The 21,877-nt window shown below is 49.3% G+C and overlaps 1 protein-coding gene across 1 annotated transcript in view; it reads right to left on the bottom strand.

Moving 5' to 3' along the window:
• Positions 1–376: 376 nt before the first annotated feature.
• Positions 377–21,877, bottom strand: part of Uroc1 (urocanate hydratase 1) — a 28,747-nt gene continuing 7,246 nt past the window's right edge. Inside the window, exons 7-20 of the mRNA XM_028773042.1 lie at positions 20,214–20,280; positions 19,981–20,124; positions 18,845–18,933; positions 17,892–17,954; positions 17,423–17,602; positions 16,898–16,995; positions 16,272–16,344; positions 15,043–15,164; positions 13,070–13,140; positions 9,829–9,927; positions 7,287–7,386; positions 5,789–5,870; positions 3,293–3,392; positions 377–1,807 (exon numbers count right to left, since the gene is read on the bottom strand). Of these exons, the coding sequence (XP_028628875.1) occupies positions 1,667–1,807; positions 3,293–3,392; positions 5,789–5,870; positions 7,287–7,386; positions 9,829–9,927; positions 13,070–13,140; positions 15,043–15,164; positions 16,272–16,344; positions 16,898–16,995; positions 17,423–17,602; positions 17,892–17,954; positions 18,845–18,933; positions 19,981–20,124; positions 20,214–20,280 (1,429 nt within the window). The 3' untranslated portion in view covers positions 377–1,666. The remainder of the gene's footprint in view (positions 1,808–3,292; positions 3,393–5,788; positions 5,871–7,286; positions 7,387–9,828; positions 9,928–13,069; positions 13,141–15,042; positions 15,165–16,271; positions 16,345–16,897; positions 16,996–17,422; positions 17,603–17,891; positions 17,955–18,844; positions 18,934–19,980; positions 20,125–20,213; positions 20,281–21,877) is intronic.

The raw sequence follows: 21,877 nt of genomic DNA, 5'->3' as shown, positions 1-21,877 counted from the left end.
AATTTACAATTTAATTTCTTGGTCATACTAGCCACATCTGAATACTGGACATACTATATGAGGTATCCATTCTATCGAAGACAAGAGCTAGCAGCTTTGCTGACTGTTGCCTACTGTACCCTTCACAGTACAGGGAAGTTCTTTTTTAGGCAAGGGCTGGAACTCCACTGGACAGCAGTGCACAAACATGGCAGGGGTGCAGAGGGGGTCTCTCCAGTTTCAGCCTCTGCCTGATTCTCTGCTGTGACACTACATAAAGAATAAAGAAAAACGAAGGTTTTCTTTCAACAGAGATCCAAGTATTGTGGTTTTGCTGTGCATGTTTGGAAACTGAGGCTCAAAGGCCCTGGTCCCTCACTGAAGGATGTCTAGCTCCTTTTTGATTTAGGAAAATCTTTATTTTCTGCAAGAAACATAGACCAAAATACTAGAAAGCCAGTTTTGACCTCTGCTATGGCTCCTGATTGGGCTAAAGACTTATTCCAAAGGCATGCTGGAAGGTGACGGAAACCTTAGAGCTAGGGGAAGGTCTTCAGGTTATTGGAACATGCCTTTGAGGGACTGTAGGACTTGGTTCCAAGCGTCTCTTCTTTCTTCCTGGCACAAGCAGTTTGTTCTGACGTGTGCTTCCTGCCACTGCCATTGTACTGATGCCAGGGCCCAAAGCAATATGACTTCCTGATCTTGGGTAGGGACATCTAGAACTGTCAGCCAAAAAAAAAAAAAAAAACCTTTTTCTCTTTGTAAGTTAACTGCCTCATAGCCCTGCCTCAGCTTAGGGGACAACACAGCAGGAGAGCTGGCCTGGTGAAGATAGAAAAGAGGGCACAGGGCACAGTAGTGGGAGGGGGGGTCTAAGCTGGGTATTGGGGGTTAGGAGGCACTATAAAAGTAGTAGCAACTTCCAGAGGAAGGTCTGAGGAAACACAGCTACCCAATTCTCTTGCCAGGGCTCCTGCTTCAGAGGCAAGGCTGGTGTAGGTCTAGTTGGATTGCAGGGTATGGGAAAGGTATAAGAACCCAGCTTATGGCTAATGCAACTTCTGCAGGATTCCAGATCAACTCAGGGACCTCTGGAAGTGGCTGGATCTGTTCTTCAGGTTCACACAGCTGGCCTAAAAAGTGTCTTTTCTCCACATGTTGCAGTAGCACCTGGCCACTTTGACTTAGAGACTCTGTTACCCACTCCTGCTAGCCCAGTCTGTGCCATGTGTTTGCCTCTACTTTAGTCTTTATTTCCCGTCTATCTTCCCCCTACTCCTCAGCACCAAAGACTTGGTGTACCCATGCTGGGAACTGGAAGTGATGGCATAGACAAGGGATGGGTGGGTAGCAGTGCGGGGACAGTAGTGGACAGGAGACTGAACAGCACATTTAGAAGGTCACAGAGAATCCTGTGAAGCTGGTGCTAGCTTGGCCAGCATTCAAAGTTCCTTCCCATTCGAGCTGGAGTCCACTCTTCTGCAGGCTTATGGGCCTGCCCGTGAAAAAGATGTACCCTGGTCCCAAGCCAGTGGTCAAAGACAAGTGCCTCCACCTTGATAGACCTCTGTGGTTCACTATGTGGGACACTAAGAGTGGCATGTAGGGGTGCAGTGGGGGGAGGGCAATGAGCTGCGAGGGGACGGCAGTGGGAAGGAGGGGATCGAGAGGACCCTCACTCTTCTCAGGGTCGCAGGGCCTGCTGTAGCACTTGTTCATCTGCCACCTCATGGGGAAGCGTCACCACCAGGCCACTGTTCTCCTGCATTGTCTGGCAGATGATCTCATAGGCCTTGTGGTTTCCAGACCAGCAGCGCCGTGCCACCTGCAGAAGCCGAGCACATAGCATTGGTATCAAGATCACAGGGATGTATCTGCACATGGTATCCTGCCTCCCAAACACTGCCCTTTTCTACTTGGGGATTTCAGAGCCTCTTTTGTACCTGCCCAGCTCAGAACTCCTGCTCTCTTACCTGAAACATATAACTGACTTACCCTCTTTTCAATCTGAAACCAGCCCTACCTTCCACCCCTAAGAATGACCTGACGTTTATCGAGGGCACTGCCTGGTCAGAATGAGCTCATCCCCAGCACTCATTCATCCTTTCTCCTTTCGGAATCCTCATCACCAGCCACAGAATCTCTCCTTGGCCTGCTTCCTCTTGTGTGCCTGGTCTGTCCTAAGTGATGGCAATGGCACCTTTTTATCAAGCTGCCACCAACCATCTCCAAGCTACTCCCTGACCTATATCCATACTACTGATAGTGGGGTCTCCCAGGAGGAATCCCTATAATGTCTCACTGTAACTCCTAGTGTCAGGATGCGGAGCCCTGATTCCTGCTGAAGTGCTAAAGTTTAGTGGTTTCAGGCAAGTGGCCCTACCAGAGCCTCTTCACCTGCCTCTGCCTCTGGGTACAACCCCTCATCCAGAGCTTCAGTCTGCACTCTGGTCCTTTGCTCTGGAATCCTTCCTCAGCTTGCTCAAACCCTATAATAACTTTCCTCATCATTACCTGACCTCCATTCTCTGGCTGACCCTTCTGGACTGCCTGAGACATGTTTTTGAAGAGGAATCTGCCCCCTTTCCCTTGTAGGATGCTGTGTTACTGCAAAGATGGGACTGAAGGTTTATCTAGCTTCTAAAATGTGATCTTTAGCTGCCTTCCAAAGTGGCAGCGAGGGTTGGTGTAACTGTCTGACATGGGCAAAGCTCACCCAGCACAGAGAAAAGGAATAGCAACACAAAGCAGTGAAAGATGAGCCTTAAAATATAGATCTTGAGGTCAGGGTACAGCAAAATGATGGAGTGAGCATGCCTTGGGTTCCATCGCAGCCCACAAATAGTGAGACATCAACACCAGCGCAGGGGGTGCTTCAGAAGGAAGGACTGAGCCCACCAGGGTCCTTCTGCATGTACAGAAGCTATACTGCAGGGTGAGACCAGAGATAAGGATAACCAACGGAGAGATGGTTCAGCAGTCAAGAGCACTGGCTGTTCTTCCAGAGGACTTAAGTTCAGTTCCCAGCATCCACATGATGGCTCACAACAGTATCTCCAGTTCTAAGGAATCTGATGCCTTCTTCTGATCTTTGAGGATACAAGGTACACACATGGTACACATACACACAAAGTCAAATAAAAATAAACCTTAAAAAAAAAGAGGGAGCCCTGGAGGGGCTGATAATGGAGCCCTTACCATATGGTAAGGTACCAATGGCCCAGAACCACAGCCCAGGCTTCCAACCTGGATAGGTAGAGCCATGGAGGAGAGGGGGTAGTGAGGAGTTGAAGAGTTCAGGGGTACTTACACCATTGGAGACATCCCAGCTGAGCATCATCCTGGCTTTCTGCTCAGCCTCTGGGGTTCCATCTAGAACAAGGCCAAATCCCCCATTGATCACCTCACCCCTGCAAGAGACAGAAGAGTTCCCAGCTAAATCCTTGCATCAACTTGCCTGGAGCAGGAATGCTTGCAAGACTTCAGGCATTGGCTTGAGAAGATACCAGCACAGGGGAAGCCTTGTCACATTGACCTCTCCATCATAAAGCCACTCGGACAGCAGAACAGAGCAGCTACATCCTGGCTACTCAGATAATTATGCTTCCTAGCCGATCTTGTCCACTTCATGTATTCTCCAAGAACCACCCTCCCCCACACACATCACCTTCGGCTCGATGCCTGTTTGTCCATCAGAACGGGAAACGATCTTTCTCATTGTATCCAGGTTGTGCACATGACAACCACGTGCTCTAGTGCTGAGCTACACCCTGGTCTCCAATAGTGCTCTGAGAAGGGAGGGAGGTTGTTTCACAGGGCTCACAGTGATAAAGCATAAATGGCCACACAGGAAGGCTGGCTGAAAGCTGCTGTGCCTTACATGGGCTGGTAGCTGCCCGGATGACTGACTGCCCAGGGGCTGCCTGAGCTTACTTGGTCTGTGAAATGATATGAAGTCTACCTACTTGCCATCCTTTCCTATAGACATAGCCCAGAAAAGACTTTGCTAAGGTACAGTTGCTCTCACTCAGTGACTTGACCAAATGGCCATGTCCTGCAGGCGTGGTCTGGAGCACATGAAACTGCAGCCAACTGGTGCTAAGTGGACACACAGTGCAAAGGCAGTCACCAAGCAGACACTCCAAAAGAGGGACTGTGACGAGGCCAAGGCCTTAGAGCGAGCTAAACTTGACACCCAGCTGTGAGTGGTGACCTTGCACTAGGAAGAGCCTCTCAACAGCACTCTAGGAGACAGTCCAGGAAGTGGAGAAGCAAGTCAAGAAGCCTGAGGGCAAACAGCTTAGACTCTTAGATTCCTGCCAAACAAGGAAGAAAATAAAGCCACAGAACTGGGTGTGGTTTGTCCTTGGAGAAGCAACAACCGTAAGCCAGGTCCCTCAACCCCTTTGGCGGTGTTGGGACCATATCCTTCCTGCTGAAGTCCCAGACCATCTGCTGTTTGTCTTGTGAGGCTTGAGACAAGCTTCAGTCATTTTAACAGTCAAACTCATGTTCCTCCCCTCTCCTCCATAACCAGGGAGCTCTTTTCTGTGCTGTTTTTCTCCAGCCAGGACATGCGCTGTGGTCACATTTTCCATTAATTAAAGCCACCTGACTGGGTTGTAGCTAAGAATTTTAGTCTTGGCGGGCATGAGGCCAAGCCAGCCATCTGAATGCACTGGGAAGCTGGTTAATGGAAGGACTTGGCTCTTCAGGACAGAGAGGCTTGCCTGGATCCAATCCATACTCCTCCCCAACCCCCACCTCTGACCATAGGGCCCCTGACTACTCAGAGCAGCCAGGGCTCCAGCTTTGAGTTGCTTTGGGAATTCCAGACAAGACACTTTCTTAGCAGAGGCAAACCCTCTGAGCCTCAGTTTCTTCACCTGTAAAGCCTATGTTTTTTCTTTGATTCTGAGAGAGGGAATGTGAAAGAGGCCAGTAAATTCTGCTGCATAGTCCTTGTCTGAGGAATCCGAGTTAATATTTTCAGCAGCAGAGGAATGGCCAATGCTGATCAGAATGAGACCTCCTAGAGTCTGGATGTTAAATGTTCACTTGTGGGAGGTGGTGGAACTTTTAAGGGGCAGGATCTCATGGGAGGTCTTCAAGTCATTGAGAAGTGCCTTTGCATGAGATTCTGGTTTCTTCTTTTCCCTGTCATGAATGAATGGCTCTGTCTGCATTCCTAGAGGCTCCTGTCATACTGTGCTACCTAAATGCAGTGTGGTCAACAGACCATGGATTGCAACCTATGAGGCTGTGAGTCAGATAAGCCTTTCCCCTTGTCAAGCTGGGGATCTCTACTGTCACAAGAACAGAAAGATGACCAAAGTAGAGACCATCATAGAGGCCCCAATGACCCTTCCCTGGTGCTGACTGGAAAGTGACTGGAAAGTGTGAATGTAGCTGTAAGCTGGGGAGAGTGGGGAGCCTAGAACCTGCTTTCCTGGCAACCATGTGATCCCTCTTTTTCAAGTGAGATAGTTATAGTAGGAACGGGAATATGGAAACGAATGTGGCTGTTACTCATGCTGGCATTTGTGTCCTATATGATAGGTACAGGTCAAACTGCAGGAGTTGCTTTATGGAAGTCTCCCTCTCTGTCCCTCCATCTTCTGTACCCCAACATATTGACCCCTGGTTCCCAGCTCACATGAGGAATGTATTCACACAAAGCCCTCAGTAGAACAAGTGGTCAGGGACCTAAGTCCAAGAACTTCAGGTCTCCAGACCTGTCCCTGTCCCCAAGAGGACCCCATGGCCTCCACAACAACCCACAGCCTGCTTTCTGATGTCTTCTTACCAGCCTACACCCCCTCCATTGTGAAGTGCAACCCAGGTGGCACCACGACAGGCATCTCCCACGAAGTTCTGCACGGCCATGTCTACAGAGAAAGGGAAGCATATGCCATCATCCCTTGCATTAGGTGATCCTGAGGGCCAGACAGGCTTATGCTAATTCTTGGGACTGAAGAACACTGTGTCAGGCAGTAAGTGGAGGAACAGAGACAGGGGAGTCTAGAAACAGGAAGCCAGAGAAACGGACCAAGTCCAGTTGTATCTATTATCCTTCACTACAGCTACACTCTCTGGCACTGAATTCTCATTCATGCCTAGGACAAAGATTGCAAAAGAATGACACTTCTTGACTTCATTAGAGAAATGAGGTCCCTATGTTGGCAGCAGGACTTGAGAGGTGATCGCCTCAACAAATGAATGTGCTGTCCCTTTAAATGCTAGTAGCTCTCCTTAAGTAGTTTTGTTCTCCAGAGAAACCCAGAAGTCACTCTGGCTCAAGCTTTTAGATGACTTAGATAAATTTGCTTATTATCACACTCAACTCTACCCAGGAGGCATTCCTGTTCAACATTTCTTTTAACTGAGCAATGTCTGAAGCTGCGTGAGCTTCAACTGAGCATGCTCAGTTGTGATGTGTCTTCCTATACTGACGTGCACATGCCTCTGGCTTCCTTTACTAGGGACAGTGCTTTGGCAGTGTACTGGCTACAAGTAACTAGCCACTTACTATTTCAGTCCTAGTTTTGGTTTTTCTCAGCTGCTTTGCTGCAGCAGAAGCGAGCCCACCATTATAGGACAGCCACATAGCCAACAAACTATGGAGCCAAGCACCTTGGTGAAGCACAACCCCTTCTGGTTGTTTCCTAAGTATCTAACATGTTAAAGGACAGATGTGAGTAGGTCTGTGAGAGTTGCCATTTTGCCATCCTGGAGAGACAGGCATAAAACTGTAGCGTCTTCCTGTAACTCCTTAATCCCTCTTCTCACCCCAAATTCTCACAGAGATCAGGGAACCTAGGCTCTCCCACTCCTGGTGCTGAGTGAGGAAGAAGAGGAGGAGGGAGAAGAAGAAAAAGAAGGAGAAGAAGAGGAGGAGGAAGAGAAGGAGGAGGAAGAGGAAGAGGAGGAAGAGAAGGAGGAAGAGGAAGAGAAGGAGGAGGAAGAGAAGGAGGAAGAGGAGGAGGAAAAAGAAGAGGAGGAAGAGGAGGAGGAAGAGGAAGAGGTGGAAGAGAAGGAGGAAAAGGAGGAGGAGGAGGAGGAGGAGGAGGAGGAGGAGGAGGAGGAGGAGGAGGAAGAAAGCTTGCAGCCCAGAACCTGGAAGACAGGAAATCTACTTTCTCCCTGTGAGATGAGGCCTCTCTATGTTACCCAGGATGCTACTAATTCTTAAGTTTAAACCATGGTGGCCTATCCCAGTCAGCTGCCCAATCCGCTGAGACTACGGATGTGCACCTCCTCAGCTGACTAACGTTAAGTGACAAAATTCCTTTGGTCTTCCTCACCTGCGCAGAAGGCAGAGCCGTCATAAATATTCGAAGTCTCCCTAAAGGGGCTGTCAGTGCCACTCACATCATGGTGGTCACGGCTCAGGACCACTGGTGCCTGCAGGGGGCAGGGAAGGGTATATCAGTCAGAAGTGTCTACCAGGCTTGAGGGCATGAGGCAAAGGATGAAATGGGGAGCACTCCAGATATCATTTGGATTTTTCCACCTTGAAAATAGACCCACTCTAGCAAGAACAAACACCTGAAGCTTTTGCTAGGTTCCTGTGTACCAGCTGGCATCAGTATGATACGTCAGCATGAGATCACACGCCTTCACAAGAACATGATCCAGATAGCAGGACTGCTATCACAGTCATTTTGTAGGTGACATGACAGAGACACAGAAAGACTGAGGAACTTGGCCTACACCAAAGAGCTTGACAGCCAGGTAAGCTGGGGTGTAAACCTGTACCTGCTATATCAAGTCTGGGCTCCACCCTTGGGAAGTTTGGTCCCTGAGCCTTTGCAGAGAGGAAAGGGGCTAGAAGACAGACTTAGGTGTGTGTGTGTAGGTGTGGACAGGCACAACTAGGAGGCATCCCCTTTGTGATATGGGAAGCAGTGGTGTGGACTAAACTCCTTGTGTGATGTCAAGGAGGTTACCTCCTCTCCCTGCCTTGACTATCTGGGCTAGGTAATTGCCAGGGCCCGCTTTGTGCTTGTAGTGTCTTTGAGGACAAACCCATTTGGTGAAATTAGTCACATGTGCAAACAGTGACTCCATCTATTCTAAAGATTTCAGGACCCCTGGAGACCCAGTAGGTACAGTGGGAAGCTTTCCTGCCTGTATCCATATGGTGGAGTATAGCTAACCCTGGAGGTGCAGCAGGTATGGTTGAGGACAGATGGGCTCAGGTTACTTGTGCCGTGCAAAGCCTACTTCCACCATGAGAGTAAGCTTTTCCTAGAGCCATATGAAGTCAGTGGGAAAGTGGTGAGCAAAGGAGACCGACCCTGAGCTAGCAAGATGGCAACAGGGGGGATATGGGCAACTGCATGGTCGCGTATCATCCTCGCTCTGGTCAAAGGGAACAGTTACTAGTGTCCATGAGGACTGCCACTTGTCTTCAATGAAGTAATGCTGTTTCTAGGCCTGGCCCAGGCATTTTCCCCAAAGTTCACAATGAAGGAGATACAGCCAGCCCTCCCATCCCTCCACAGAGGTTCTTGGAATTTCAAAGGCTCTCCAAACTTGATGCAACCTGCTGAGAGGCTTGAGTTCTCCATGGAACTCAGAAGACTCCAGATACCCTTGCTTTCCTTGAGCAGGCCATGCTATGCCTGTGACTTCATCTTTGTGCTGAAATTGCTTTCTGGCACCTATGGTCATTCAGGGTTCAGTTGAATACCAGCAGTCCAGGGAAGCCTGTTCTGTCCATCCAGGTATCCCCATCTCACCACCAGGGCTCGTGATACCTATAAGCACCTCCTAACTTTTATCTGTGTTATGTGTCACCAGCTCCAAGGCCAGGACACTGTCTATCCTTCCCTCTGCTATGCCCTGAGGCACCAGTACAGTAGGACTCTAGCAAATATTGTCCAGAGAACCAAAGAAAGAGGGAGAGTGTGCTAACTTGGATGCCAGCAGGCGCTTCTCAGCAGCTCTCTCACACAGTGGGATTCAGGGAAGCATCCCAAGGGGCTCAGGATGCCGTCTTTGCTGCAGGTGTTACCCTGGGCTCTGAGGCTGGGCCACCTACAGGTATGACTTTCCATAGCTCCCACTTTTCTTTAGCTCTCCCTCACCTCTGAGTAGCATTCCCAGTACTCCAGACAAAACAATGCCACCAAGAACAGGACACAAGCCCCCAGGACAAGAAGGAAAGGAGAAACTAGCTTCTTTGAGCACATGGGCTCAGGCTTCTGGGTTTCCAGAGGTATGAGAAGAGTGAGCAAACTTGGGCTATTTTTCACAGTTTGAACTAGGGAACTCAGAAAAGACGTGTGGCATTATTTTTGTGGACTGTGACTCACTTGAGCCTCACACCCACTTTGGAGCTTTCCACACAATATTCTTTACACTGAATAGAGAAACACAGGTCAGAGTGACCTGATTTGCCCTGGCTACAGCAAGAGAGACACCGTTGGGACTCATGTTTGAATATGCCTGCTCACTCCTCGTCTCTAGTTGTCCCACCACAGTGACCTGTGCTCAGAGTTGAGATTCTGGGATGATGCTAAGCCCTCCATGCTCTCCTTCCCTCCCCTTTACCTCCCAAGTGGGGCCAGGATCCCAGAGCAGCTCTTCTCTAGGCCTCTCTGCCCATCTGCTCCACAGAGTTCAAGGACTTCAGGGAACCTAGTATCCCTGCAAGGGCACTCAGCCAAGGATGACGAATGCTCCTTGTTACTAGGGCAGGGTGGTGGTGGCCCCAGCTATCCCAGAAGATTGGAGAGGTGGGAAGGGCAGCCTGGGGTGTGGGTGGGAAGTCCTAGCTGGGAGGCCCTAAGCAGGGCATTTTGTGATATGAAACCTTAAAGCACAGGCTATATCCATCACCTTGATCTTCCCACTGGCGATGGCCTGGTTAATGGCCATGGCAATGGCCACGCGGCCTTTTTGGTCTGAGTACAGGATCCTTGCCTGGGATCCCACCACCTGCAGAGGAGAGAATGAGAGAGCGAATCAACCAAAATGCATCCAAGAGCTTGGTATGGGAGAGGTATGAGTGATACCAGAGCCTGCTGGCCCATCTAGGGAGACCTGGGAGGACCTGGAAATGCATGGTGACTCTGAAGTATGGGACCCTGGGGCACGTCTCTCATCAAGCCCACTAGATACTACACTGGTGGGCCAATGCATGTCCATAGATGGACTTCTTATGAGGTCTGGGTTACCTCACTCCCTTCTATGTCTCTTTCCTTAGGGTCCACCCCTAAAAGACCCCCAGGAACTGATTTCATGTGTACCATGGAGGTTTCCTATTGTGGGGTTGGTCTGCCTCCTTGAGTCCTTTCCACATCATAACAGAACTACCAATGTGAGACTTGATCAAGCCTGACTTGCTGCAAGAACTCTCCCCACAGTCCACAGCTGAGTCCTCAGGAAAATACTGCATTATTGTCACACAGATGACACAGATTGCTTGATCACACAGATGAGGAGTCTGAGTCCCAGAGAGATGGGTAACATCCCTATAGGTTGGTACTCAGACCTCACGTTCTCGTGTTGTACCTCTGGAAGGAAATGTCGGTGAGTGTTCAGGAATAAAAAAGAGTCATTTTTTAAACTCTACAGTTCTCAGCCAGGATGTTACTTAGTGATGGTTGCAGATAATTTTGGATGGTGTGTGGAACCCATAGAGATGAATCCAGACTCCCTGGGTGTAGGTGTCTATATAGCCATGAGTATGGCAGCATTGTTCACAAGACAGAGAGGTGGAAACAACAAAAGTATCCAGCAGCTGAAGCATGGACAGGCAAAATGTGGTTTATCCACTTGATAGAACAGAGCCCATATCTCCAGCTTCTGCCCATGTACATTCAACAAACCATGATCAAGGGTGTGCAGGAAAGCTGGGTGTAATGGCATATATGTTTAACCTCAGCACGCAGGAGGCAGAGGCAAGTCTCTATGAGTTTAAGGCTATATAGTGAGTTCCAGTATAGCCAGGACTGTGAGCGTGAGGTGTTCAGATTTCTTGGGGGAAATGAAGAAGAACTGATATAATACTACTGCAGTAGTTAATCTTCATTGTCAGCCTGACTGGATTTAGAAGGCCCATGCAAACATACTTGTGGTCCACTAGGAAGATTTTTATGAGAGGTTAACTGAGGAGAACCCATCCCCTGTAGCAGCCCCAGATAGTTGCATCCTGCTGCCAGCTCCTCCTGCCTCTCTGGATGGCTTGTGTATTCTGCCTGCCACCCCCCTTCTACCCAAGTCCCAGGCTACCTGGATTTAACTTGGGTCATAGAGACTGTGGCTGGCACATAGAGTTTTATGGGGGCACACATACAAACTATGACCCTAGGATAGGATGGCCCATGATGGGGACAGTTCCTTCTCGGCTCTGTAACCTCTGGCCAGAGACTTGCTAGCCATGTGTGGACCAAATGTTTCTTCTTAATTTAATTTCTCTCCTAACCAGGGCCTGGCAATGGTTCTCTATTATCAGACACCCTTTCTGGCCAACCACCTGTCCCCTGCTGGTGCTGTCCTTCACCAGTGTGCTTAGCTCTGGGCCTGGGCAGAGCTGTGTCCAGCGAGGGTCACAGAGGCACACTGCAAGATCCAGCACCACTGCCTCCATGTCATAGACGAAGGTTGATCCACCAACCCAGGGCACTCAGTGGGACTGTCACAGAGCCAGTTCAAATGCCTAAGCTCTCAGCTCCCATAGGGATTCCAGAGACTGTGGAGTAGCTGGATGAACGAAGACTTTGTTTGCTGCTCCAGAGCCCCAAGATACCCTTTTAATCCTCCTCATTAGAAGAAAAAAATCAGTAAAATACACTGTCATGGCTAGTTTTATGTCAACTTGACACAAGCTAGAGTTATCTGAAAGGAGGTAATCCCTACTGAGGAAATGCTTCCATAAGATCCAGATGTAGGGTGTTTTCTTAGTGATTGCTGGGGCAGGGCCCAGCTCATTGTGAGTGGCGCCACCCCTGGGCTGGTGGTCCTGAGTTCTATAAGAAAGGGGGTTGAGCAAGTCACGAGGAGCGAGACAGTAAACAGCATCTCTCCAGGGCCTCTGAATCAGCTTCTGCCTCCAGGTTCTGCCCTATTTGAGTTTCTGTCCTGTCTTCCTTCAGTGATGAACTACAAGAACAACTCTTGAGTATCTACTGTGTACCAGACACAGAGCCAGGCACAGGAACAAGAACTACAGTTGGCTATGAGAAAGAGTGTGATGAGCTAGTTACTAGGGTAATGCATTAGGAGGATAAGGCTCTCCAAAAAGGGAAGGCCAGAGCCCAAATAAGCCTTTTCCTCCCTAACTTGCTTTTCATCATGGTGTTTCATCATAGAAACCTGAGATAACATAACATAAATTTGACAATAACTTTTCAGCATGCTGCTTGGTGACATGAGTCTGTCAGTGCCGTGCAGCTGGCCCGCCATCTAGTTCCAGAAATTTTTCATTTTTTCCAATCCAAAACTCTGTCCCCATGAAACATTGACTCTTCATGTCCTCCTCAGCCCTCACATTCACACCTCTAACTTTCTGTCTGTGACTTGCCTACTCTAGGGGCTGCATGTGAGTGATATCTTGCATGGGTTTTCTCTTCTGTGACTAGCTTGTTTCACTTAACATCGTGTCCTTTAGTTTCACCCAAGTGGCAGTGACTGGCAGAATGTCCTTACTTGTTGCATTATAAGGAGAGACATTTTGATGGTCTGTTTGTCTGCCAAGAACCCCTTGGACTGCCTTGGCATTATAGCTACAGCACCCATAGTATCCTGAAATCTGTTCCTATCTGTTGGGTCTACAGACAGCACAGGATGGTCAGCTTGGACTGCTTTATGCTCCCACCAATGTCATCTAAGGCCTCCAGTTTCTCCATGCTGCTACCCAGACACCCTTTCACAAGCCCCTTTCCTGAATAAGGTGATCACTATAGTGCTGCTGTCAACAGTCACATGACACAGGGTCTGCATCCCTCAGGGCATGGCAAGATGGGTCCTAGGACTGTGCTGAGACCTATGGCTGCACCTTGTTTCTGGGCAGTTTCTCGGCAGCTCATTCCCCTCCAGGACTCTGTAGTACCCATTTGTCCCCAGGCTAAGCTCTCACCAGCTGGTGCTTGGCAGCCTCCCGGATCCAGCGTATATTATCCATATACTGTAGCTTCACGGTTGCCTTCACTGTAGGGAGAAAAGGGAGGGATAACTCAAGTCTTGGAAGTTGCTTGCCAGGGGCCCCAACTCTTTTGTTCCTGCTCTATGTATGCCACAGGCACCTGGAGATCATGGGCAATCCTTTACACTAGCTTCCCTGAATTTGAGAATGATTAATTAGTTGTTAACGAGCGCAATGATAATGAATTAGTGTCTGGGCCTATGTAGCACATTACTGATGAATTCATCCCCTCAAAGAACAACTCTTGAGTATCTACTGTGTACCAGACACAGAACCAGGCACAAGAACAAGAACTACAGTGGGCTATGAGCAAGAATGTGATGAGCTGGTTACTAAGGTAATGCATTAGGAGGATAAGGCTCTCCAAGAAAGGGAAGGTCAGAGTCCTCAATACTGAGAAGCTCAGTGGGAACAGAATTCCAGACAGAGGGAATCCAGGCCCTAATGTGGAAATGCATGATCTATCCCAGGAGAGGTAAGAGCAGGTTGGTGGCCATGATGCATAAGCAGGTCTGAGTAGCTCATGGGAATAGACTGGTAATAAAGGAACTGAGACTCAGTGGTCAACACAGAGCACATCAATACTTTACTTAAATAATCTCACACTTGTATTTGGGATGAAGGCAGCACTTGAACTCATCACTGCTTGCTACTCTACAGCCCTGGCATTGTTGTCTGTGTCCAGGAGGTCCTCAGCATCTTTCTGCTCTGCCTGGCAGATGCTTGCCAGGCTGGAGTGCTCCTGGGCAAGGGCATATCACTTTGTAGCTGGAGGCTGACTGTGCTGGAGAGTCTTATGCTACCACACCTATAGGTGTGAGAGCTCAACTTCCTTGTAGAGCTCTGGATAGTAGGCACCCAGCTGGCACCCAGATGTGCCACCTTAGGGCCAGCCAGCTGTTCTGAGCTAGAGAAGCTGGGAAAGCAGTGGGCCAGACTTCCTAATGTAAAACCCCAGCTACTTTCTTCTACTTGGTCGAGCCTCCTCTTTGCATTTGACTGACAACACCAAGTACATTAGAAAGGACAATGTGTTTTAAGAAAGCAGCAGGGGCATACAGACACAGGAAGACCACAGACACTCAGCTCAGTGGCAGAACCAAATCTCAACATTGATGACCGAGATAAGCTCAGGGGCCCAATGTCAGTGAACTTGAGCATCAGGTGGGTGTGGACAGGGCCTGGTATGGAGTGGCATGCTCACAAAAGGCAACTGAAGTGAATGAGAAATGCTCCTGACATTCATAAAAAAAGGCCGATGCTCAATGATTCCCTCCCCCGCTCCTGGAGGAAGGGGCCTGAAGGAGAGTGCTTCAGTTAGAGAGGGCAAGCAGCTCATCAGCACCCAGCAAACCCTGGGGATTGTGGGGGTAGTTTGCCAGCCTGTAGCGCTATTGTAGGGTAATGGAAACATTAAGAGGTGGGAGGAAGTGAGGTCATTGGGCGTGTAGCCTTGAAGGAGATGTTGGGACTCCAGTCACCCCTCCTCCCTCTGCTCCCAGAGAGTTCCACTTCAGAATAATGGAGCCAACTAAGCATTGCTGAAACCTTTGAAAGAGGAGCCTAAAGGAAACTAAGAAAACCTCCCCAACTTGAGAGAGAGGTTCACTTAGGTGTTGGTCATGGTGACAGATAGCTGAATGACTTAGTCCCCTATGACTTTGCAACCAGCAGGACAGAGGTGGAGCTGAGCACAGGGCTGGAGGGCAGAGCCTGATGTGTGCATGGGCCTCATGCTCAGAACAGCTTTCAGGAAGCAAGATCAGAAAGTGCTCGAGGTCCCCTTGTGCAACAACCTGTGGTCCTTTGACTCATGCAGAATCTAGCATGAGCCACCAGGAGCCCAACAGAAGCAGGAGATTTGGGAGAGCAACCACTCCTGAGTACCACCCATCCAGAAATATCACCTCCATCAGCAATGGCTTTCTCCAGCACAGATGTGGCCAGATGATCAGTGACAGCCAGGTCCTGGGGATCCCCTGATGTGCATACCCAGCGGAAGGGTCCAAAGCCCTGGGAGAATATATCCCTGCAAGGACAGATGTCTCCTTAGCCATGACCTCCTGGGCTGCCCCAGTGGCATGTAGGCATGCCTAGGGGAGAGGGGCAGCACCAGAATGAGCTTGAGCTGTTGGCTTTTAAACAGTAAGTGTTAGAGGACCTCCTAGCTCCTCTGACTTCTCTTTGGCTTCTGCTCTCATCTCTAAATTTGTACCACTTCTCTAGCAGCAGAAACAGGGAACTGGGACAAAGATAAACATTTTCTCAAACTACTCTTATAAAGACTACATGGAAACCAGTCATCTAAAGTAAACAGCTGAGAAAACTAGGTGAACATGTAGACTCAGCTCAGCCTTCCCTGGTGACTCAGCTTCTGTGCAGTTGAAGTGGGACAGAGGGATGCTATGGCCTTGGGCCATCTTAGCTCCATACTTGATGAGCTAGGCTGGGTGTATCCCTGCTGTCTCTTTCCTGCTTCTCTTCCCTGGGGAAAACACAGCCACACTGCACCCCAGTCCAAGCACACCCCTGGCTCTGGTTCCACCCATAGCAGTAAATAAAGCTCAGAAGGCAACTTTTGCCTCTTTGGATTCCAACCGTGTCTTCCATCCTTCTCTGGCCGCCTCTGTGGACATGGAGACCTGTGAGTCTGAAAGTCCAGACTCCTCCATTGGTCTATCTTAGCCCTGATTCCTGCTGGATCCCCCTACATCCCTGTTTCTCTTGACCACTGGCCCTTCTCAGACCTGCCATGAACAGCCAGGTGGCACAAGGGCTTCAAGCCACAGCAGGTCTTGGTCTTCAGGATCGAGTTATCATCCAAAGGACAGCTTTCTGGCCACATCATTTAGGAAAATTAATGGGTGTGTGGCAGGGTGGTGTGCACAGGGAGTGACCTTGGCTGCCAGGCCCCTTGGTCCTCTTACTGAGGTCCTGCAGAAACCCCTTCTGGACATGTGTCTCATGTGGAAATGCTGTAACCACTGCCTGACTACTTCCCAGCTGGATGAGGTCTAAGCACACAGCCCTATGGTGATCAGTGCCCGAGGTTCTCCTAGCTGGATGGCCAGGTCCTAGGTCCCAAGAAAAGTAGAAATGGTACTAGACACCCTCAAATGGGGCCCCCATCACTCACCCCATAATATGCTGGACATAGGAGGGGTAGCGGAACTCTGTCTTGCTGGCTCCTTTCTTCTCTACATCTGCTCCTGTGCCCAGAGTCATCTATCTGTGTGAGTGCTCATGACCACACCGACAGTGACTTAAACAAGGGGCCCTGGGAAAGGCTGGGAATAGAATCTCAAGATCTTTCCTTGGGCAAATAAGAGGAGAAACAGCACAGTGCAGCTCTGGATGACATACTGCCATCTGTGTGGTAGGGAATAGGTATAGGGAATAGACATAGGCCACAGACTCACTGTCAGGCTCAGAGGTACCACTCTGAGGACCCCACCCCACTGGTCTCCAGGTGGCCTTGCAAGTGGCCATGGAGGAAGGCATGGGAGGAGACAATCTCTTGTGGATGCTGAGCCTTTTATATTTTTTTAATGCAAGGAGAAGTTAAGGCCCAGATAGGTATGTCTGTCTGGCAGAAACAGCTTTCAGAAGGAAGAACTGGGTAAAGGCACACTAAAATCTCCCAGGTACTCACTGGGTGACCATGTGGCTGAGCTAGGAGTATGAAGTAGGGAGAGAAGAGTTTACCCAGGTATGCTCACACAGGCCACAGGTACCACTTGCCCAGCTTCCCCCTCTGCCTACCTGCTCTCTGAGCCTCCAAGAGGAAGGCATTACCATAGTCCCAAAAGAAGAACTTCTCCTGGGCCAACCTGTTGATGGCTGAGACATGCCTCCTCAGGCTGCAACAAACAGATGATCAGCCCCTGACCCAGCTTCACAGCCCCACCCTGCCAAGCCTCCTCAAACCCTTCTAAACCTAGTGCCAGAAAGTCTCCTGTAAAATCAGCCTCCTCTAGGTCACTGTGACTGCTCCCAGTGCCACTGATAACCATGTCTACTTAAAATGCTGAGACCCTCAAGAGCCCTTGTCTTGTAGTGGACCCCTAAACTCTGTGGTCCAATGTACCAGATTGGGGTGTTGTGGGTATCCCAGAGTGAACCCAGCATGGACATGTAAGCTACCCTAGGGAGGATGTCACAAACATCAATTTAGTTTGTCCCATCATTCCCAAGAATACTGTCCCCATGAGCCCCTCTGAAGGAAGGAAACTGAGGCTCAGAGAGGTTAGGACCCTGCAGGCTCTGCTGCTCTTTCCCGTTGCCCACCTTTCCTGCACCAGGCGCTTGAAGGCAGCGGGGTTGGAGGACATGAGGCTCTGAGCCTCTGAGAAGCTGAGCTGCACAGGGTAGTAGCCGCCACTGAACGGGTTGTGACAGGATGTCTGGTCTGATCCGAGATCTACCAAGAGTTCTCCTGTTGTGTCCAGTTCACGGACAAGGCGCTCCCTAGGGGAAGTTGTGGGGTGGTCAGAGAAGGGCAGGCATACCTGGGCTGGAGGAAGGCCAGTTGGCAGACACTGCAGCCCTCATTCTACCCCCACACTCTGTAGGCAGTGTCTGCTTTCTTCTTTGCAAAGTGTATGGGCAGAAAGGCTGGGATGGGTCTGAGTGAGGATGGTGGTCTTTCCAGGAAGGACAGAGTTGAGGCTCAGAGCTGGTAACTTGGAAGCATCTGCTTAGTACCCCTGAGGTACCTTGGGTACCTGAGGTACCCAAGTCATCAATTTTCACTTACCAAAGATCCACCACATTGCCATGGTAGCCGAGGCTGAGTACCTCCTTCTTTTTCCTTGCTTCCCTAGAAGGGCAAAAGAACAGAACAGATGCCCTGCACCTGTCCTCTGCCACCCTGGATGTAGCTGCTCTGCTTACACACAGGGAGCTCAATGCTGGCCAAATGTGGCAGGCATAGGAGGCCACCAAGGGCTTGTGTGTGAGTGTGTGCTTGTGTGAGAGTGTGGGCTGGTGTGAGAGGAGCTTACGTCGGTGTGTGGGTCTGTATGTGACTGTAGGCCTATGGGTGAGTTTGAGTCTGTGTGTTGGCCTGCATGGGCCTGTGTGAATTTGAGGCTCTGTGACTATGAGCCTGGATGGGTGAAGGCCTGAGTGTGACTGTGGGCCTCTGTGTTATTGTGGGACTGCCCAGGTCTATGTGAGTTTGGACCCATGTGAGTGTATACCTGCAGATATGTATTAAGATGAGGTATGTTACCTCAGACTCCAGGACACAAGAAAGAGAAAAAAAAAAACGTTGGCTGGAATGCCCCAATTGATTGAGCTGAGCTGGAATGGTTACTGGGAAATGTGTGACTCAACTCTAACAGGCTCTTTATAAAACACACTTATGGGGCAGAGCATGGAAGTGGTAGGATTCCAAAGTTATTTGAAGAAGTAGAAGTAGATAAGAGGATGACTATAACCAAGCCAGCCTTGGTGATACACACCTAAAATTTCAGTACTTGGTAGAGCAATGTAAGGGAATCTCAAGTTCAGACCCCCATGGCTGCCCACAAGCCAGCAACCATGATCCATGGGAAATGGTATATTTAGACTCTCCCATGATACTCCCATTGTGGAACCTCTGGATGATACCTGTGGCTAAACATCATTGAATGGCCCAAGTCATGTCTCTCCCCTGATTCCAATGCTCAGGGTCAAGTGTTCTGAGTTCCACACAGCCCACTGTACCTGAGTCTCGCAATGCAGTGGTCCAAGCTGTCAGTTACCTCCATCAGCCAGCCTTGCTGGTGGCGTTTTACAAGTGCGGTTTTATCAACCTGAGGCCACAGGATATAGGCCATGCATTACTCACTGCCCCTGAACAAACCCTTGAGAGGTGCCACCCCATGTACCCCCACTCCACTGATGAAGCTTCAGAACAGTCAGTACAACCAATAAGAAAAAAGAAGGGGCTTCTGAGACACTGTTTCCCTGTTGAGATAGTCAGCCAGAGCTGACATGTCTGTTCCCACTTCTTTCTGCTTTGAGTGTGAATGGCACGGCTGGATGATGTATCGATGATTTTATCTCCATGAGAGAAGCCCAGGAGAGTCTAGAGAAGCTAACGTTGACATCCTTGAGCTGCTGAACAAATGCCAGCACTGTCAGTTACATGCGAAAAATAGAACTTATTTGTATAAGCTGCTAAGGATTTCCTCTGTTACCTGCAGCCCAACACAGTCCTAGCAAAGCTCAGACATGCAAGAGGCAGGTAGTGTCAACTAGGTAAAATTACACAGGTTTGTCACCAAGACTTATCTCAAAGTTCCTACATTCCGCTGCCCCCTGTTTTCTTCCTTGACTGTGGCATCTTCCAAACAGATGTGAGAGCCATTAGGGCAAACTTGTGCATACTTCTGTCAAGGAGCAACTTGTGTACCTCCTTGGTCTGATGTCAGCCACTAAAGCTGGGGAAGGTGTGCTCTACACTAATTAATTCACAAACATTTATTCTCTCTCATCTAGGTTCTGCATCTGAAGGGACACAGGAAACAATGGCTATACACACAATGGTTACAGCTTCTCAGGCTGAAACTTAGCAGGCATAGAACATGGAGGGCGGTGGGCACTGTGCAAGCAGGACCCAAGTGTAGCCATAGAGATCCACATAGGGAGGCAGGCAAGGCTTTGTGGAGGAGGGGAGGGAGTTGGTGAAAGAACCCAAGGAGGGGAAGGTTAGGGAGGGGTGTGGGAAGAGTGGAAAGGTATGCGAGTGGGGAAGGAGAGGATAAAAAGAAGGGGGGAGGAAGGAAAGCAAGCAAGCCGAGGCAGGAAGGAATGAATCAGGGAGATCTGGAGAGCCAGGCAGAAGCTCCCCAGCTTACCTCTGCAATCACCCCAATGCATCCAACGATGGCTGCAGCCTTGGCTTGTGCCCCACTCATCCCTCCAAGCCCAGAGGTGACGAAGACCTTCCCTGCCAAGTCCTCGATGCCCAGGTACCGCCGACCAGCATTCAGAACAGTGAGCTGTAGGCAGGGGAGCCAGGGAACTAACTGTCCATCCCCAGTATATCCACCTGCAGGGACCCATCGCTCATCATGTATGCCCCTCTCACCACTGTGCCATGGACGATTCCCTGGGGACCAATGTAGCAGTAGCTGCCCGCTGTCATCTGTCCATACCTGAACAGAGAAGAGAAGGCCAGTGCTTAGGAGCGTTAGAGAAAATCATGGACCACTCCCAAAGTGCCCTTACATTCTTCTTTATTATAATAAGTGGACAGAAATGGAGATCATCATGTTAACCAGAATAACCCAGAGTTGAAGTCAGGAAAACAAACATCACATATTTTCACTTCTTTGTGAAATATAGTGTGTGTGTGTGTGTGTGTGTGTGTGTGTATTGAAAGTAGAAAGGGGAGTATGAGAAGGGAGGAGATCTATAGGGGAGAAACATGAATATATGTCCCATGAAAGCATAAGAGGCCTACTTAGGGAAAAGGGGGACTAGCAAGGAGAATCAGGCATCTGGGTACAGTGGGGAGGATGAATAACAGCTAACTATAATGGGGGCTGGAGAGACAGCTCAGTGGTTAGAAGTGGCTGTTCTTGTAGAGAACCCAAGTTCAGTTCCCAGCACCCACATAGCAGTTCCCAGTTACCCATAGTTCCAGTTCCAGGGGAGTGAATTCCCTCTTCTTGCCTCCATGGGCCCTGCTTACATGTGGTGCATAGACATACATATGAGGTAAACACTCATAAACATAAACTAAAAAAATAGAAACTTAAAAATAACTAAAATGACATACATGCATAAAAACGTCTTGGTGAAACCCATTTCTCTGTACTCTAACCACAATATTTTTAAAAATTAAAGTCAAGTGAAAACAAAAACGTAAGACAGACACTAGAGCCTCAGGGGTTTTACAAACAGATCTCATTCTCCTAAAATCTGTCATACAATTAATTTCTAAAAGTCAGCATGGAGATGCTTGGGGTAGGCAGAGCAAGGCTGAACATGGCCCAGCATGCCCTCACCACATGCCAGTGTCTAATCAGCCACTCACAACAGTGTTCACAGATTTGTCAGCAGTGACCAATAGCTGAAGCCATTAAATGCCCACACAAGGACGGAAGAGAGAAACGAACTGTGATGTAAGTGGAGGATGAGACACAAAGGAGATGATGTGTCCCTGCCACATATGACCCAGCGAAGGCGGGGGATGTGGGAGAGCATGTCCCGCAGGATTCCATTCAAGTGACATCCGGTAGGCTAAACTGTGAGGCATCATTGTACTGGAGCTGGACCCTAGGGTGGCACTGGACACACGGCAAGGTGATAGCATCAAACACGTGTCTGTAAGAATCCCCATGTTGCACCGGCCAGATCCACAGCCGGCATGCTGAAAGATCTCTGCAGGATTCCTATTTGACTGAGGGGCTTCATTCCGAAGGTGTTGCTTCTATAGCTTGTCTCCCACATAATGCCCTTCGGTTCTTTCCATATCAGCACAGGCATTATTGATCAGGACTTCCCAGCAGGTGGCCTTTAAAGCCAAGGTACTCCACACCTTTCCAGGAAGCCTATCAGCTCTGATTTTCTACGTGAATGAATAAATAGTTAAAACAGTGTGGTCTCCTGTTGCCTTCCTTCCTTCACCTGTGGGTTGTGTCCTCAGGGAAAAAAGCAGGCAGGAAGGCTGTGAGGTCGTCAGACACAGATATTTCTAGTCATCTATCTATCTATCTATCTATCTATCTATCTATCTATCTATCTATC

Source organism: Grammomys surdaster, unplaced genomic scaffold (genome assembly GCF_004785775.1).
Source record: "Grammomys surdaster isolate TR1022 unplaced genomic scaffold, NIH_TR_1.0 220, whole genome shotgun sequence".
NCBI lineage: Eukaryota > Metazoa > Chordata > Mammalia > Rodentia > Muridae > Grammomys > Grammomys surdaster.
The sequence above is the reverse complement of the archived record's forward strand: the minus strand, read 5'-3'. Positions and strand labels throughout refer to the sequence as shown.